Source organism: Schistocerca americana, chromosome 4 (genome assembly GCF_021461395.2).
Source record: "Schistocerca americana isolate TAMUIC-IGC-003095 chromosome 4, iqSchAmer2.1, whole genome shotgun sequence".
NCBI classification, from domain to species: Eukaryota; Metazoa; Arthropoda; class Insecta; order Orthoptera; family Acrididae; genus Schistocerca; species Schistocerca americana.
This window is the reverse complement of record NC_060122.1, coordinates 612928103-612947575: the sequence shown is the minus strand read 5'-3', so window position 1 is coordinate 612947575 and position 19473 is coordinate 612928103. Positions and strand designations below refer to the sequence as shown.

General features: G+C 44.3%; 1 protein-coding gene across 1 annotated transcript in view; it reads right to left on the bottom strand.

Annotated features, from left to right (window-relative positions):
• Positions 1 to 19473, bottom strand: part of LOC124613902 (venom allergen 5-like) — a 100327-nt gene that overhangs the window by 29862 nt on the left and 50992 nt on the right. Inside the window, exon 2 of the mRNA XM_047142650.1 lies at positions 17485 to 17596. Within this exon, the coding sequence (XP_046998606.1) occupies positions 17485 to 17596 (112 nt within the window). The remainder of the gene's footprint in view (positions 1 to 17484; positions 17597 to 19473) is intronic.

The window sequence follows — 19473 nt, the reverse complement described above, 5'->3', positions numbered from 1 at the left end:
TAGTCTCCTAGATCGTAAATTTTAAATTCTTCATAGTTTTGGAAGTAATACAGATTCGCAAAATCTAAAGCCAGTTTTGAAATCAGCACAAAAATTCCTTTAAGATGAGACACTTTCTGTATTAATTTTGAGTCGTTTTAAATCTCGTACAACATTTGTTTATCTAATTTTGCTAAAACGGCAGACAGTGTTATGGAAAGTAATAATTGATTCAAGTATGGTTACTACCACGTTATTCTACATCCAAACATATTTAATATGCAGTAGAAGACCACTTTTAACATTAATAAAGATTAAGTGAGTGCATTAGCTTAATTCTACGCTGAAGCTCCAAAGAAACTGGTGTAGGCATGCCTATTCAAATGCAGAGATATGTAAAAACGCAGAATTCGGCGCAGACGTCGGCAACTCCTACATAAGACAGCAAGTGTCTGGCGTAGTTGTTAGATCGGTTACTGCTGCTACAATGGCGGGTTATCAACATTTAAGTGAGTTTGACGTGTTGGTATAGCCGACGCACGAGCGATGGGACACAGCATCTCGGAGGTAGCGATGAAGTGGGGATTTTCCCGTACGACCACTTCGCGAGTGTACCGTGAATATCAGGAATCCAGTAAAACATCAAATCCTCGACATCGCTGAGGCCGGAAAAAGAGCCCGCAAGAACGGGATCAACGACGACTGAAGAGAATCGTTCAGCGTGACAGAAGTGCAACCCTTCCGCAAATTGCTGTAGATTTCAATGCTGGATCATCAACAAGTGTCAGCAGGAGAACCACTTCAACGAAACATCATCGGTATGGCCCTCTCGTGTACCCTTGATGACTGCAAGACATGAAGCTTTATGCGGCACTTGGACCCGTCAACACCGACAGTGGACTGTTGATGACTGGAAACATGTTGCCTGGTTGGTCGAGTCTCGCTTCAAATTATATCGAGCGGATGGACGTGTACGGGTATGGAGACAGCCTCATGACTCCATGGACGCTGCATATCAGCAGGGGCTGTTCAAGTTGGTGGAGGCTCTGTAATGGTGTGGGGGTGTGCAGCTGGAGTGTTATGGGACCCTTGACACGTCTAGATACGATTCTGTAGGTGACACGTGCGTAGGCATCGTGCCTGATCACCTGCATCCATTCATGTTCATCCATCCCGATGGGCTTGGACAATTGCTGCACGACAATGCGACATCACACACGTCAGAATTGCTACAGAGTGGCTCCAGGAACACTCTGCTGAGTTTAAAAAGTTCCGCTGGCCACCAAACTCATGAGAGCATACGAGGTGCGGCTAGAAAAAAACCGGACTGATGCTGGAAAAAACATTTATTTACAATTATTTACAATTTCATGTTATCTCCTTCAATGTACTCTTCTCCTCGGTCTCTACACCGTTCCATACGAATTTACCACTGTTCATAGCAATGCTGCAGATCATTTTCGGTAAGTCCATACATTACTTCCGTCGCTTTTTCTTTTACTGCTTCAACAGTCTCAAATCTAGTTCCTTTCAAAGCTGACTTGACTTTAGGGAAAAGAAAAAAATCACAGGGGGCCAAATCAGGTGTGTAGGGTAGATGATCTAAGATGGGAATGTTGTGTTTTGCCAAAAACGTCTTCACTGACAACGCACTGTGAGCTGGGGCATTGTCTTGGTGAAGGATCCATGACTTTTTTCTCCACAAATCGTTCCGTTTTCTCTGTACTCGCTCACGTAGGGTAGCCAGGACGCTAATGTAGTAATGCTGATTCACTGTTTGTCCCTCTGGTACCCAATCAATGTGCACAATCCCTTTGATGTCAAAAAAAAACAATCATCATTGCCTTGAATTTCGATTTTGACATTCGTGCTTTTTTTTTGTCGTGGAGAACCAGGAGTTTTCCAATGCATCGACTGGCGTTTAGTTTCGGGATCGTAAGTAAAAAACCACGATTCATCGCAAGTAATAACATTTTGTAAGAAGGTGGGATCACTTTCAATGTTTTCCAGGATGCCAGAACAAATCATTCTTCGGCGTTCCTTCTGTTCAATTGTGAGACACTTTGGAATCATTTTTGAACACACTTTGTTCATGTTGAAACTTTCATGAAGAATCTGCCTAACACTTTCCTTGTCAACTCCTGTTAACTCAGACACTGCTCTGATTGTTAAACGGCGATCTTATCGAACAAGTTTACCGATTTTTTCAATGTTTGCATCAGTTTTTGCTGACAATGGTCTGCCAGTGCGAGTGTCATCACTGGTGTCTTCGCGGCCATCTTTAAATCGTTTAAACCACTCAAACACTTGTGTTCGCGATAAACAATCATCGCCGTACACTTGTTGTAACATTACAAACGTTTCACTTGCAGATTTTCCTAGTTTGAAACAAAATTTGATGTTAACACGCTGTTCTTTCTGTACACTCAACATTTTCCGACGCACAGACAAAACGTCAACTACTTAAAACAGACGCTACGGGCAGACTGACTGCTGGAGGCAGATGAAACTCGAGCAGTAGGCGGAGCGAGAGTCACGTGACAGGCCACGCGACTTTCAGCCTTATTGCATTCGTTTTATTGTTTCACCAGTACTAGTCCGGTTTTTTTCTAGCCACACCTCGTATCTAGGATGCCTAGCATCTTGCTGTCCAGAAGAAATCTCCACCCCGCTGTACTCTTACGGTTTTATGGACAGCACTGCAGGATTCATGGTTCAAATGGTTCAAATGGCTCTGAGCACTATGGGACTTAACATCTGCGGTCATCAGTCCCCTAGAACTTAGGACTACTTAAACCTAACTAACCTAAGGACATCACACACATCCATGCCCGAGGCAGGATTCGAACCTGCGACCGTATCAGTCGCGCGGTTCCGGACTGAGCGCCTAGAACCGCTAGACCACCGCGGCCGGCAGGATTCATGGTGTCAGTTCCCTCTAGCACTACTTCATACGTTAGTTGAGTCCATGACATGTCGTGCTGAATCACTTCCGCGAGCTCGCGGGGGCCCTAAACGATAGGGCCCTTCATTGTGTTATTAACTACATGTTGTACTTCGTCACTGTGACCTCTCATTCCTTAAATAGATGGGAAGAGATATGTCTTTGAATATATTTTAGAGAGGTACCAAACGGCAGTTCAAGGTGGACTGATGTTGCAGTGTATGACAGCAGTACTTTTAATTTCTGTAAACGACATCAGTGCACAAACATACCCGATGTCAGTCGTGACTGTGAAAGTCTTGTGTGAGTTATTTAGGAAATAAATATTGTGCTATGAAGGCATGTTTTTATTTATCAGTATTTACACGGCACATAGAAAAACCTCATAGCATCAGTCAACAATGGGAACATGGACTTGGAGCCGTCTGCAACATTAAGTTGATCACATGACACTGATGAAACTTGCAAGTCTGATCTGCGGCATGAATGAATGTGAGCGCAGATTATTTTCATCGAACCCAATCATGGGAAACGTCACAATGTCTCCTATAGCAGTTGTTGTGGTAGTAATAGTAGTAGTAGTTTCAGCAGCAGTTTTATTCATCCATGGATCACCTTTACAAGGATGTTGGACGTGCCGTGGTATTACAGTTTAAGAACAAAAATAATATGAGTTATTAGAAGAAAAAGAATGACGCATCACAAAGAAATTATCCGAATGGGATGGAAATCGGTAGATGTGATGTATCAGAAAAGTTGGATGATTCAAGAGACAGTGCTTCACAAACTGAGCAAGTCAGTAAAGCGTTGCTTCTTGCGCAAACGGTTACTCGGCTTGGCATTGGTTGACGGAGTCGTTGAATGTCCTCTTGAGGGATATCGGGTAAACTCTATATAGTTAGTGCATTAGATCTTCAAAATCTCGAGACGGTTGGAGAGCCCTCCCCAGAATGCTCTAAACGTTGGGAGGAGATCTGGGGACCTTGCTGGTGAAGGCAGCTTTTGGCAAGCAGTAGAAACTCACGACGTGTGTGCGTGGACATTATTTCGCTGAAATATAAGCCCAGGAATCGGCCTAGAATCTCATTGATTGTCTTCAGTGCTGAACTCCGCTTGGAACTGAGTCCCGACGATCAGCGGAGACCTGTCTGGAGACGCCCGGAGCAGCAGTGAGACACCAACCTGACTGTTGTCCGCCATACGGACCGACAACCAGGAGTGATGGTCTGGGGTGCCACCCTTGGTTGTCAACCGCCTATCCTTACGGTACAGGATTACGTCGAATTATTCTACGCCCCGTTTCGTTAGCCTTCATCGAAATACATAATGTGCTTACATTTCAGCGAGACAATGCCCGGCAACACACGGCGAGAGTCTTCGTGTTTGCCAAACCCTACCTTGGCCAGAAAGATCGCCTAATCTCTCCCCAATTGAAAACGTTCGGAGTATTACGACCAGGACCCTCAAACAGCTCAGGAGTTAGACGATCTAGCACGCCGCTTGGATAGAAGTTAGCACGATATCCCTCAGAGAAACTATATGAGGATATCGGAAGGATAATACTGTACGTAAAGAGAGATGAAAATGTAATAGTCACGGGGGACTGGAATGCAGTTGTAGGGGAAGGAGTGAAGAAATGGTTACAGGAGAATATGGACTTGGGACAAAGAATGAGAAAGGAGAAAGAATAATTGAGTTTTGTAATAAATTTCAACTAGTAATAGCGAATACTCTGTTCAAGAATCACAAGAGGAGGAGGTATACAGGGAAAAGGCCAGATGATACGGGAAGATTTCAGTTAGATTACATCATGGTCAGACACACATTCCGAAACCAGATACTGGATTGTAAGGCTTACCCAGGTATCACAATGTAGTATCGATGAAGAGTAAGCTGAAGAGATGAGTCAAGGAGAATTAATATGCAAAGAAGTGGGATACGGAAGTACTAAGGAATAACGAGATATGCCTGAAGTTCTCTGAGCCTATAGATACAGCAATAAGGTTTAGCTCAGTAGGCGGTACAGTTGAAGAGGAATGGACATCTCTAAAAGGGCAATCAGGAAAGTTGGAAAGAAAAACATAGGCACAAAGAAGGTAACTGCGAAGAAAACATGGATAACAGAAGAAATATTTCAGTTGATCGATGAGATAAGGAAGTAAAAAAATGTTTAGGAAAATTCAGGAACACGGAAATACAAGTTATTGAGGAACGAAATAAACAGGAAGTTCAGGGAAGCGAAATGGTTGCATGAAAAATTAGAAGAAATCGGAAAATAAATGATTGTTGAAAGACTGATTCAGCGTTTAGGAAAGTCAAAATAACCTTCAGTGAGATTAAAAACAAAGGTGGTAACATTAATAATGCAACGGATATTCCTGTGTTAAATGCAGAGGAGAGAGAGTTGGTGGAGAGAGCACATTGAAGGCCTCTATGAGGGGGAAGATTTTTGTAATGTGATAGATGAACCAGAAAGGAGTCGATTTGGAAGAGATAGTGCATCCAGTATTAGAATCAGAATTTAAGAGAGCTTTGGAGGACTTAAGATCAAATAACCCAAAACGGATAGATAACATTCCTTCAGAATTCCTAAAATCATTGGGGAATTGGAACAAAACGACTATTCATGTTGGTGTATAGCATGCATGAGTCGGGTGACATACCACCTGACAATCGGAAAAATGTCATCCACACAATTCCGAAGACTGTAAGAGCTGACGAGTGCGAGAAATATCGCACTATCAGCTTAACAACTCGTGCATCCAAGTTGCTGACAAGTACAATATACAGAAAAATGGAAAAGGAAACTGAGGATGTGTTAGAAGACGATCAGTTTGGCTTTAGGAAAAGTAAAGGCACGAGACAGGCAATTCTGAAGTTGCGGTTGATAATGGAAGCAAGACTAAAGAAAAATAAAGAAACGTTCATACGAGTTTTCGATCTGGAATAAGCGTTTGACGATTTAAAATGGTGTAAGATATTTGAAATTCTGAGAAAAATAGGGCTAAGCTACAGGGAGAGTCAAGTAATACACAATATGTACAAGAGCCAAGACGGTATAATTAAGAGTGGACGACCAAGAACGACGTGTTCGCATTGAAAAGGGTGGAAGACTGGGATGTAGTCTGTTGCCTCTACTTTTCAATCTGTACATCGAAGAAGCAATGATTAGTTGAGATTTTCTTCCTTGAATAAACATTATTCATCATAAATCTCTGTTGTCTACATCATTTACAGACGTTGAACAGAATCATTTTTATTAAATTATTCATGTATCTAGTATTTTATATTTGTGTTTGTTAATTTGTTGCTCTAGCCAATGCATAGACTATTGGAACGCAGGATCACAGCAACAGATTATTATTTGCAGCGAGTTAGCTGCTGGACACGAAAAGAAACGTGTGCAGCTTGGCCTAATGACTACACCGAGATATTCTTTTTAAATAGAGCCATGCGCACCTAAGTACCTAAGGTGCTAGTTAGCACAGGTAGAGACGCAAGTGCTTTGCTCGTAAGGGGTGTTGTTCAGAAGAGCAACAACTCAGCAGTAACCATTAAGTACCTTTGCAACTGGGACGTCGTCTGGGATACGAGTTTAATCCCATTAGAGTTACTTTACCATATTCTGTGATCCAGGTCCCAAATCTATTGTATAATTGTAATTTGTGCGGGGGCTTATAGCGTAAGGGTTTGCATAATTTGATGCCTTTAGAACTACGACTTTAATTCTAAGAATTTACCATATTCTGTGAAGCAGGTCCCAAATGTATTGCATAATAGGCAATTTGCGTGGGGACTCCAAGCATACGAGTTTGCAGCAATTGTGTGCGTGAGACCCAGTAGCAAAAGTTTGGTGTGGAGAAGAATGCTGCTCTAAGGCATGCTGATTTCGAGTCTGCAGCTGCCGGCGGCAGCTGAGATCCCGATGGCGGCAACGGCATAGAGGGCCACCGGTGGCGACTTCGTTCATCAGCAACAGCATTACTTGCGCTGCTGGCTTTAATATCTGTGAACCTACAGGATCATTATCAGAGTTGGAGCTTACAATGACTAAGCAATTACCCATTCTGTGTAGTTCAGATAATGCTAGTAGGTCAGTTAGGTCTGAACTTAGTAGTATTTACATTGTTTCAATGGCGTGGTCAAAGGAAGTTTTGTCATATTTGAACTATAATGTGGAGACAATCCAGTCTAGCATAGGGGCACTGAGTACTAAAACGGAACAGGGAAAGTCTGAGCTCAGTTCAAATTTAGAAAGTGTACAAGATGAGGTGGAAAAATAAAAGTCAGATGTTGGAGGGGTTTTCGACAAAAATTAGAAGTTATAAGACAGACTTGGCAAATTTCTGAGGAGTCAATGCGATAGAAAAATATTTCGGCGGAAAGTTGGAAAAGATTCAGGATGAGCCTGGTAGTGGTGTTAACAATTGTATGCTGAGGCAAAATACGTTTGAGGAAGTGACAACTAAAGCGGTTAAAAAAAATGGCTCTGAGCACTATGGGACTTAACATCTTAGGTCATCAGTCCCCTAGAACTTAGAACTACTTACACCTAACTAACTTAAGGACATCAAACACATCCCTGCCCGAGGCAGGATTCGAACCTGCGACCGTAGCAGTCCTGCGGTTCCGGACTGTAGCGCCTAGAACCGCACGGCCACCTCGGCCGGCAAAGCGATTAAAAGTTTAGCAGGGAGAGTAGTAGAATGAGAGAAAGAGATGTTTAACAGTAGATAACATTTTGAATCTGTATTAATTAAAGAAGGTGTGCAGCATGAACGGTAGTTTAAAGACGTAAGGACAGAAAGGCTACTACTTTGATGGGTGCTCCATGGTTTAATTTAGGAACAACCAAGTGTTTCGCAAATGACACAAAATGCCATCCAGTTGATTTTCTTGTTAGAGGAATGTCGGAAGAGGCAAAAATTAAGTTCGCTAAGACATCTTGAGGACAATGCACAATTACGGTCAAATTTAATGAGTGCTTCATTTACTGCCAGTGAAGTGTATGAGAGTTATTTCCTGAACCAATTCTGGAGTGAAGCGAAATACACGCGAGCTCAGAATTAGTTTCTAAATGGATCAAGTTTCAGACACGGAAGTGCGTCGGTGCGGGATTTTTGTCTCTCAAGCCAGTATGGCACGATTCTGGCTTTGTGACGCGGTAAGCTAGCGGGTAGAGGTCACAGTGTCGGGGAAGGCATCAAACGAACTGTTGCAGGTGGCCCGCAGTATTCATTTAATTTACAGCTATCATAGTGCCTTGAATTACTATCACAGGCCGTATGCAAGCCCTAGTGAATGTTCTACATATCATAGTCCTGCCTCCACTGGCCTGCCACCTCGGCGGAGTGCAAGTGTCGAGCAGCCGTGAATGACGCAGTATCCGGACACAGCCATCCAGCTGGTGTAACAAGAAGCATGATTGATTCCACAAGACGATACGTTGTAACACCTCGGTTCAGTTTACAGTGATAAAAGCTATAGAAAGAATAATTTAAAATTAAGAATAGAATTTTTAGAGGGGAAAATAGTGTAGAATCAGAGTTCGGTAATTGCAGATCAAAATTATAGTATATCAGCAAATAGTTTAACGTCTAAGTACAGCAAAGCCACAGAAGCTCCGTCATGGAGAAGGCAGTGACGTTAAACTCTTGTGATGAAAAACCTGTAAAAAGGCCTGATCGTCGTTATTGCCGCCTTTTTTCCTTGATTGTTTCGTTAAAATGGCGGGGAACCCGTGTCAGTCAGCGAGACAATAATTAGATTGGACTTTATCGTGTTAAGATTCATGATAAACTGTTAGAATATTACGGAGATTAAAAGTGATGCAGTGTACGATCTCTGACTGTTGGTAGCAACGGAGTATTAAGTGGATTTTAGGACTTTAGTGCTAGATTGGAACTTTACGGACATATAGACGACAGCAACTCAAATTATCTGCTGATACGAGTGAATTCAGAGGCACTGGTATTCAGAAACGAGGTGCATTCAAGTTCTAAGGCCTCCGATTTTTTTTCTAATTAACTACTCACCCGAAATCGATGAAACTGGCGTTACTTCTCGACGTAATCGCCCTGCAGACATACACATTTTTCACAACGCTACGCCATGATTCCATGGCAGCGGCGAAGGCTTCTTTAGGAGTCTGTTTTGACCACTGGAAAATCGCTGAGGCAATAGCAGTACGGCTGGTGAATGTGCGGCCACAGAGAGTGTCTTTCATTGTTGAGAAAAGCCAAAAGTCACTAGGAGCCAGGTCAGGTGAGTAGGGAGCATGAGGAATCACTTCAAAGTTGTTATCACGAAGAAGCTGTTGCGTAACGTTAGCTCGATGTGTGGGTGCGTTGTCTTGGTGAAACAGCACACGCGCAGCCCTTCCCGGACGTTTTTGTTGCAGTGCAGGAAGGAATTTGTTCTTCAAAACATTCTCGTAGGATTCACCTGTTACCGTAGTGCCCTTTGGAACGCAATGGGTAAGGATTACGCCCTCGCTGTCCCAGAACATGGACACCATCATTTTTTCAGCACTGGGGATGAATCTGTGTGCTTCCATTGAGCTGACTGGCGCTTTGTTTCTGGATTGAAAAATGGCATCCACGTCTCATCCATTGTCACAACCGACGAAAAGAAAGTCCCATTCATGCTGTCGTTGCGCGTCAACATTGCTTGGCAACATGCAACACGTCAGCATTCGTGGCACCCACCTGGATGACGCTTTTCGCATTTTCAGGTCGTCATGCAGGATTGTGTGCACAGAACCCACAGAAATGCCAACTCTGGAGGCGATCTGTTCAACAGTCATTCGGCAATCCCCCAAAACAATTCTCTCCACTTTCTCGATCATGTCGTCAGACTGGCTTGTGCGAGCCCGAGGTTGTTTCGGTTTGTTGTCACACGATGTTCTGCCTTCATTAAGCTGTTGTACCCACGAACGCACTTTCGACACATCCATAACTCCATCACCACATGTCTCCTTCAACTGTCGATGAATTTCAATTGGTTTCACACCAGGCAAATTCAGAAAACGAATGATTGCAAGCTGTTCAAGTAAGGAAAACGTCGCCATTTTAAGTATTTAAAACAGTTCTCATTCTCGCCGCTGGCGGTAAAATTCCATCTGCCGTATGGTGCTGCCATCTCTGGGACGTATTGACAATGAATGCGGCCTCATTTTAAAACAATGCGCGTGTTTCTATCTATTTCCAGTCCGGAGAAAAAAAATCGGAGGTCTTAGAACTTGAATGCACCTCGCATTAACGTGTGGACTTTTGAAAGTGTTGTGTGCCATTAGTTGCGAATCTGGACGTAGAGCGCTTGCATATCGGCATCCTCCAGGCTAGGAACCTTTTAAATAGACCGTCATCCATCACCATCTTAATCCTCGAATGTAGAGTGAAAGTGAAATACAAGAGTGTTGTACTTATTTCATTTACCTTGTACTAATCATTTAAGGTTTTACGCAACCAAAGCTATTCAGTAGTAAGTCAGCACCATCTAGCGGGAAGCGTAGGCATTAACTAACACGCTTACTGAAGTGAACGATTACGTGTTTTGCGGACTGCTTAATATGAACTTTTGTGACTCTTTGAGGTCCCCACTCCCTCCAAAAAGTGGCGTAGGCTTTCTTAATCATAATAGGGGAGAGTTTTAGCCGGGCAAATTACTGAATAAAAGCGATATTTACAAGACTCGCAGTAATAGAAAAACACAAGGCCCACACCTCATCGGAGAGTCGTCACTGTCACGTCGGGAAGTAAAGCCGGGAAACCAACCAATGATACGTATCTACGAGCAGACGTCGACGTGGAGTACCTAAAAAGGGAACCACAAGAGAGTTCGGGATGCTTTAACGTTTCTATTGATCCAGGGCCCAATCTCGATGGCAGTGTCCTCACTGAAATCGTAACTGACTGTTCATTACGTCAGTATGGGTACATGTAGGAGCTGTGTGCCGTGGAGCATGCCTATGCCTCCACGTCCTGTATCTACCGCTACATACATACTCCGCAAGCTACCGTATGGTGTATGGCAGAAGATACGTTGTACCCCTGGTAGTCACTACCTTTATCTGTCTCATTCACAAATAGAGGGAGGGAAAAACGGTCTTTATGCCTCCGTACGAGCCCTAATCTCTCTAGTCTGACCGTCATGGTCTTTAAGCGAAATGAACGTTGGTGGCAGTAGAGTCTCTCTGCAGTCAGCGTCAACTGCCGGTTCTTTAAATTTTCTCAGTAGCGCTCCTCGAACAGAACGTCGCCTTCCCTCCAGGCATTCCTATTTGAGTTCCTGAAACTTCTCCGTAATACTTGCGTGTTGTTCCAACCTATTGGGAACAGATCTAGCAACCCGACTCTAAAAATTCTTCCATGTCCTCCTTCTACTCAACCGCATTAACTTACACTTTTTGTCACATTTAGAGCTAGCTGCCATTCATCACACCAACAGAAATTTTGTCTATGTCATCTTGTATCCTCCTACAGTCTCTCAACAACGACACCTTCAGATACACCACAGTATCATCACCAAACAGTCGCAAACAGTCGCTTACCACGTCCGCCAGAACAGAAACACCAGTCCTATCACATTTCCCTTTTCTCTGATGAATGCTCGCCGTCGAGGACAACAAACTCGATTTTCTTTCGTAAGAAGTCATCGATCTGCTACTCGTACACCAGGGAATTTATTCCGTGTGCTTGTACCTACGTTAGCAGTCAGCAAGGCGGCACCGTGTCAGAGGCTTTACGGAAATCTAGGAATATATGGTAACCTCCCTCTTACTAATAGATCTATCCTGCTTGCGATATAAAATATGACCGTGGATCGCGTGTATGCCTAATGAATTTTTAAAAAATTGGATAAGGCTATATTTCCCAGAGAAGTGACACCGATAAGTAGGAGGAAAAAGTACAAACGACCCTTCTGATTTACTGCCTATGAAGTATGCTAAAAATAAAAAGTAATTAAACCAAACAGGGCTATAATTTGGAAAATGTAAGTTATTTTGTGCATTCACTCACGAACAACACTGGACAGAAAAGGGGTACCACGAATCACGAATCCTAAAGTTACACTAATGATCGAAAAGGAAATAATTAACGGTCGCCATCCCACAAGGGCAATTTACATCCAAAATCCTGTACAAGATGATGGGAAACAAAAACATGTATTATTAAACACTGACGTGGCAACTGAAGGTTGTCACGTTTTTTGACACTAATTTTAAGTGAACATGTAATGACAAAGAAAACTGAGAAGTCACTCTTACGCTACGTTTGGCATGAAATTTTGAAAAAGGCAATCGAGTAATGCTTTGAAAACATGTAATTAAACTGTATGTTATTACTGAACTCTGTTATGTGAACAATTTTTACTTAGCGTATGGCTAATACAGACATATCATGAAATTACATATACATATGTACATATTGACACACAAGAAACTTAAGTTTGTCTTTACAACTGAATATCCAGTCCTTCAATCCAGCGCACTGCATCTGGAGTTGCTACAATACTCAGCACTTGAGTATACCAAGCCCAGAGCTGAAGTTCGCAGGGTGGTTGCTGAAGATCCCCAGGTAGTTCCGCATAGCTTTTGGAGGATGTTGTTTCGAGTCCTCAGCTTTTGAGCTAAGTTAAGAAGGTGTTGTTTGAAGCATAGTGTACGATCCAGGATGACACCAAGATATTTTGGGTTCCAGTTGTGACGAAGAATTCTGCCTCTGAAACTTACCTCCAGTTTTACGTTCGCCAACTGGTTATTTAGATGGAAGCAACACACTTCTGTTTTACTCACACTGGGTTGGGGTCTCCAGATTTTGAAGTAATTGTCTAATGCAGACAGGTCATTGGCTAAAATCTCTTCTGTTGTCTTCATTTCCTGGTGTTTGACGGCTAGAGCCAGGTCATCGGCATAGCAGTATTTTCTGGACGAAGTGTCAGGTAGATCAGATAGATATAGGTTGAACAGTAAGGGTGAACAATGTGAACAATGACTTTCAGTGACCTCAACATAACTTCATCAAAGAAATTTAGAAAAAAACCATGCACTTTTTACTTTGCCATTACTTATTTAGCAAATTGGATTTCGTATTACTGTCTGAACAACTGTATCTTTTTTACTGACGTGAACAGAATTAAATATTAGAATACGTACCAAACCAAACAGCCATGTGCTCGAAGCTGTATGTAAAATAAATAAAACTTCCGCACTCTTAATTTGTGCATTGCTTTAGATTTGGATTTTTCCAGTGATTGATTCTCAAACTCGAAAAATTAAATTGCTTTACTTTAGTCATATACTGACACCTCTGTTGTACAACAGTTAATTGAAAATAGACTGAGGCTAAAATTCTTAAAAGTGGAATTATTCATCAATAAACTGCCTCTAACTATTCAATTTGTTCCTTATGACACTCATTTAGCATATAAGGGAAAAAATGGAACAAGGATCCTGCTTGATAAGAATGTCTGGGAGCAATGAGGACATAATCGCCCTGAATTTGACTGATTATTATTTAAATAAATTTTATCAATGAAATCACATTCAGTTGCGGGTTAGCCATTAATACTTTCTACCAATGAACAGTCTTACTTCAGTGTTGTGCATACGACGAAACTCGAAGCCAACGACGAAACTGTGTTGCTGGAACTGCTGTTGTCGTTAAAGAAGGTAGCATCTTGTGGACCACAGCTGATTACAGGAGCGTGCAATCGTAGCTAATACAGCCTCTTCCGTCCGTCCACTGTCCGTACTCCCGCTCTAGACATCTGGCCGGCGAGCGTACATGATGCCGCCGAAAATGGTACTCTCTACTGCGGGAGCGTAAACACCACACTTCCGCACACTACAAGCGCTGGAACCCGTCGCTCTCTCTCTCTCTCTCTCTCTCCGCGTGCTCCGCGCAACAACTCTCTACCCAAGATTTTACAACGCACAAGCACTGCTATTATCGTTGCTAGTCGATGCAAATAACAATTTCTTTGGCTTTTTCCCAGAGCTTATAAGTTTCACAGTAAGACACAGATAAATACAACAGACTTCTACCTAAATTTACACATACAGTGAAGCAATGCCCTTACTTATTAAAAGAAAGCATTTAAATTACAAATATTTACATTCAATTTAGAAAAAAATTACATGCATCCTGCATTTTCGTTGTTACAATATAATCCGCCTGTTGCTCTTCAACCGTGGTTTGCAGGATTTCGTGTGAGAAAAGGTCCAGCCGAGTTCCGCACAAGCGAAGCTTTTTAAAACAGTGCTGATTTGTGGACAAAAGCTTTTCCCTCTCTAGGAAATTTGTTACATTCGAACTGAGAACATGTTCAAGGATTCTGCAGCGTCTGTAATATCGTGTGATGGTACCCAGTCGCTTGCTCACGGTTTCATCGACCTTCAATTTAGAAAAAAATTACATGCATCCTGCATTTTCGTTGTTACAATATAATCCGCCTGTTGCTCTTCAACCGTGGTTTGCAGGATTTCGTGTGAGAAAAGGTCCAGCCGAGTTCCGCACAAGCGAAGCTTTTTAAAACAGTGCTGATTTGTGGACAAAAGCTTTTCCCTCTCTAGGAAATTTGTTACATTCGAACTGAGAACATGTTTAAGGATTATGCAGCGTCTGTAATATCGTGTGATGGTACCCAGTCGCTTGCTCACGGTTTCATCGACCTTCAACCACTCTCTACAGATGGCCCCAACAGTAGCACTCCACAACTGACCAGCTTCGTCGAAGTACTCCATCCAAAGCTCCAGGCAGTAGCCATCTGCCCATTGGCAGAGCATCTCGTATCCCTGGATTTACCCCTTTGTGGTCCGTGTTGTCGCTAGAATGATTCCCCATTCGTCTCCGCCTCGCTTGAATACTTTCCTTGGCGCATCACGTGATCTCAGCCACCAGAGGGTATTCAGTCTCGTAATGGTCAGTGGTCATCACATCTGGCTAAAGAAATTTCCGACTTTCGCTGCATTGGAGCACTGAAGTAACTCAGTGGCGACATATGAAAATTTGTGCCTGACCGAAATTCTAACCCGGATTTCCCTCTTCATGCGAACGGTCGCCTTAATCGATTCGGCTATCCGAGTACGTCTCCAATGCTACCAAAATCTCCATATACCACACAATCCAAAGTAGTGTCCCCTGTTCACTATTTCTCTTCGCTCGCAGCCCTACTTAATGTATTACCGCTAGAGGCCAGACTTTTGTGCATCTACAACGAAAGATCGATATGCCATCAGGCGTGTAATTATACAGGAATTGTACAACTATGGTCACTATATTTTGGCTGATCAGAGAACTGTATGTACCGACAGTAAAAGATGTGGATAAAAGGCCACAATCTTGAGCTCATTGTCGCGACTCGCTGTATCAGTCAATCATTCATATTATCTGGCGGGGGGAAGGAGGGGGGGGGGGGGGAAGGAAAGGAAAGGGAAGGGATTAGCGATGTTAGCTGCATCAGGATATTATGCGGAATCAGTGGCGGGAAGTGAAAATGTATGCCGAACCTGGAATCTTCTGCTTAGTAGACAGGTGCGTTAACCACCTGGGGACACAGTGTTCATCGCAGTTGCGCAGACTATCTCGACTTGTCCGAAAGAACGTACACTACGAATTCATATAGCCAGTTATATGTCGGTAGATGACTGTGTCTTGTACCATATATTCGCAAATCGTTTACTATATTAAATACTCATCATATACTAAAATACACTCCTGGAAATGGAAAAAAGAACACATTGACACCGGTGTGTCAGACCCACCATACTTGCTCCGGACACTGCGAGAGGGCTGTACAAGCAATGATCGCACGCACGGCACAGCGGACACACCAGGAACCGCGGTGTTGGCCGTCGAATGGCGCTAGCTGCGCAGCATTTGTGCACCGCCGCCGTCAGTGTCAGCCAGTTTGCCGTGGCATACAGAGCTCCAGCGCAGTCTTTAACACTGGTAGCATGTCGCGACAGCGTGGACGTGAACTGTATGTGCAGTTGACGGACTTTGAGCGAGGGCGTATAGTGGCCATGCGGGAGGCCGGGTGGACGTACCGCCGAATTGCTCAACACGTGGGGCGTGAGGTCTCCACAGTACATCGATGTTGTCGCCAGTGGTCGGCGGAAGGTGCACGTGCCCGTCGACCTGGGACCGGACCGCAGCGACGCACGGATGCACGCCAAGACCGTAGGATCCTACGCAGTGCCATAGGGGACCACACCGCCACTTCCCAGCAAATTAGGGACACTGTTGCTCCTGGGGTATCGGCGAGGACCATTCGCAACCGTCTCCATGAAGCTGGGCTACGGTCCCGCACACCGTTAGGCCGTCTTCCGCTCACGCCCCAACATCGAGCAGCCCGCCTCCAGTGGTGTCGCGACAGGCGTGAATGGAGGGACGAATGGAGACGTGTCGTCTTCAGCGATGAGAGTCGCTTCTGCCTTGGTGCCAATGATGGTCGTATGCGTGTTTGGCGCCGTGCAGGTAAGCGCCACAATCAGGACTGCATACGACCGAGGCACACAGGGCCAACACCCGGCATCATGGTGTGGGGAGCGATCTCCTACACTGGCCGTACACCACTGGTGATCGTCGAGGGGACACTGAATAGTGCACGGTACATCCAAACCGTCATCGAACCCATCGTTATACCATTCCTAGACCGGCAAGGGAACTTGCTGTTCCAACAGGACAATGCACGTCCGCATGTATCCCGTGCCACCCAACGTGCTCTAGAAGGTGTAAGTCAACTACCCTGGCCAGCAAGATCTCCGGATCTGTCCCCCATTGAGCATGTTTGGGACTGGATGAAGCGTCGTCTCACGCGGTCTGCACGTCCAGCACGAACGCTGGTCCAACTGAGGCGCCAGGTGGAAATGGCATGGCAAGCCGATCCACAGGACTACATCCAGCATCTCTACGATCGTCTCCATGGGAGAATAGCAGCCTGCATTGCTGCGAAAGGTGAATATACACTGTACTAGTGCCGACATTGTGCATGCTCTGTTGCCTGTGTCTATGTGCCTGTGGTTCTGTCAGTGTGATCATGTGATGTATCTGACCCCAGGAATGTGTCAATAAAGTTTCCCCTTCCTGGGACAATGAATTCACGGTGTTCTTATTTCAATTTCCAGGAGTGTATTTCACCACTAAAATCAAAATAACATATTTCGAGGTACATTAACTGTAAACCTCCTCTTCCGTTTGTCTAGTACAAATGTTTATTTTACCATAGATTCAACGTCTAATATTGTCATTGCTTTTCTAAACGCCGCTTTGTTCTGTTATCCGAATTGTTACATACATTTCATATCCTAAATGGTTCAAATGGCTCTAAGTACTATGGGACTTAACATCTGATGTCATCAAACTCCTGGACTTAGAAATACTTAAACCTAACTAACCTAAGGACATCACACACATCCATGCCCGAGGCAGGATTCGAACTTTGCGGCCGTACCACCCGCGTGGTTCCGGACTGAAGCGCCTAGAACCGCTCGGCAATTTCATATCCTGGTTAAATAAAAGTATGAACTATATATACGTAAGTCCGATGGAGCTCACCTGGTAGATACACAGCGTGTGATCGCTGCAGATGTCACAGTAGCTACTGTCGCACTCCGTGCCAGGCAGCAAAGCGACAAGCAGAAAACTCGCTACAGCTGCTGCACGGATCCTGCAACACGAGATCGTTAAATTAACATCGGTTTTTACCAGAGAACTGTTCTTCTATCCTATTCTGCATTAAGTACAAGAACATTCGGATAACAATGCTGATGGCAGCAGTAGGAGAGCCTACTAAACGGGCGTCTGATAAGAAGGAACGTAAAAGAGATAGACGTGTCATCGAATTCCTCACTGTTGAACTAACTCCACCAATGGAAATGTGTGAGGCACGGTTCTGCTTTTCAGTAATGGTGAAAAGTACGTGAGTGTGCTCCCTGCCGCCGTTGGATAAGCAGCTGAGCAGCAAGTCGTATACTCCTAGCCCACTCATTTGTTACATAGTTTAATTCTTAATTTCTTTGCGTATTTTTGGTACTTGCATTGTGTAATTCATAAATTTCGGGCGTATTATAGTATTTGAGAGTTGTAGCATCGCGTTTTAGTACCTGAATAGTGTAAATTCGCGTAGTCGTTTGTCTACTGTTTTGTTTTGAACGGCCAGTGTCGGTTGGTCGCAGTCAGTGTGCTCCCTGCCGCCGTTGGATAAGCAGCTGAGCAGCAAGTCGTATACTCCTAGCTCACTCATTTGTTACATAGTTTAATTCTTAATTTCTTTGCGTATTTTTGGTACTTGCATTGTGTAATTCATAAATTTCGGGCGTATTATAGTATTTGAGAGTTGTAGCATCGCGTTTTAGTACCTGAATAGTGTAAATTCGCGTAGTCGTTTGTCTACTGTTTTGTTTTGAACGGCCAGTGTCGGTTGGTCGCAGTCAGTGTGCTCCCTGCCGCCGTTGGATAAGCAGCTGCAGCAGCAAGTCGTATACTCCTAGCTCACTCATTTGTTACATAGTTTAATTCTTAATTTCTTTGCGTGTTTTTGGTTCTTGCATTGTTTAATTCATAAATTTCGGGCGTATTATAGTATTTGAGAGTGTAGCATCGTGTTTTAGTACCTGAATAGTGTAATTTCGCTTAGTCTCCTTCCGCCGCCGAGCAGTGTCAGCAGTGCGCAAGTAGCAGCATTACTGCATTTACTAGGCAATCTTGTATTTTAATAACCGTTTAAATTTTGTCGATTTGTTTGCGCTCTCTGTAGATTAGTTCAGACGTTCTTAGCAAAACAGTTTTTAGCATGGATAGGGACTGCAACTGCTGTGTTAGGATGCAGGCTGAGTTGGCATCCCTTCGCTCCCAGCTTCAGGCAGTGTTGGCTTCGGTCACACAGCTTGAGGCTGTTGCCAATGGGCATCACTGTGGGGGTCGGGATGGGGGTTTGTCGGGGACGGCCAGCTCGTCCCACGCATCCCCTGATCGGACTACGACTGTGGTTGCCCGGGATACTGCCCGCATTGAGGCTGATCCCTCACCTGTGGTAGAGTGGGAGGTCGTTTCAAGGTGTGGCAGGGGGCGAAAGACATCCCGGAGGGCTGAACGGAAAGCCTCTCCAGTTTGTCTGACGAACCGGTTTCAGGCTCTGTCTCAGGCTGATACTGATCTTCGGCCTGACATGGCTGCTTGTCCTGTTCCAGAGGTTGCCCCTCAGTCTGCAAGATCCGGGCAGTCGCAGAGGGTGGGCTTACTGGTAGTTGGGAGCTCCAACGTCAGGCGCGTAATGGGGCCCCTTAGGGAAATGGCAGCAAGAGAGGGGAATAAAACCAATGTGCACTCCGTGTGCATACCGGGGGGAGTCATTCCAGATGTGGAAAGGGTCCTTCCGGATGCCATGAAGGGTACAGGGTGCACCCATCTGCAGGTGGTCGCTCATGTCGGCACCAATGATGTGTGTCGCTATGGATCGGAGGAAATCCTCTCTGGCTTCCGGCGGCTATCTGATTTGGTGAAGACTGCCAGTCTCGCTAGCGGGATGAAAGCAGAGCTCACCAT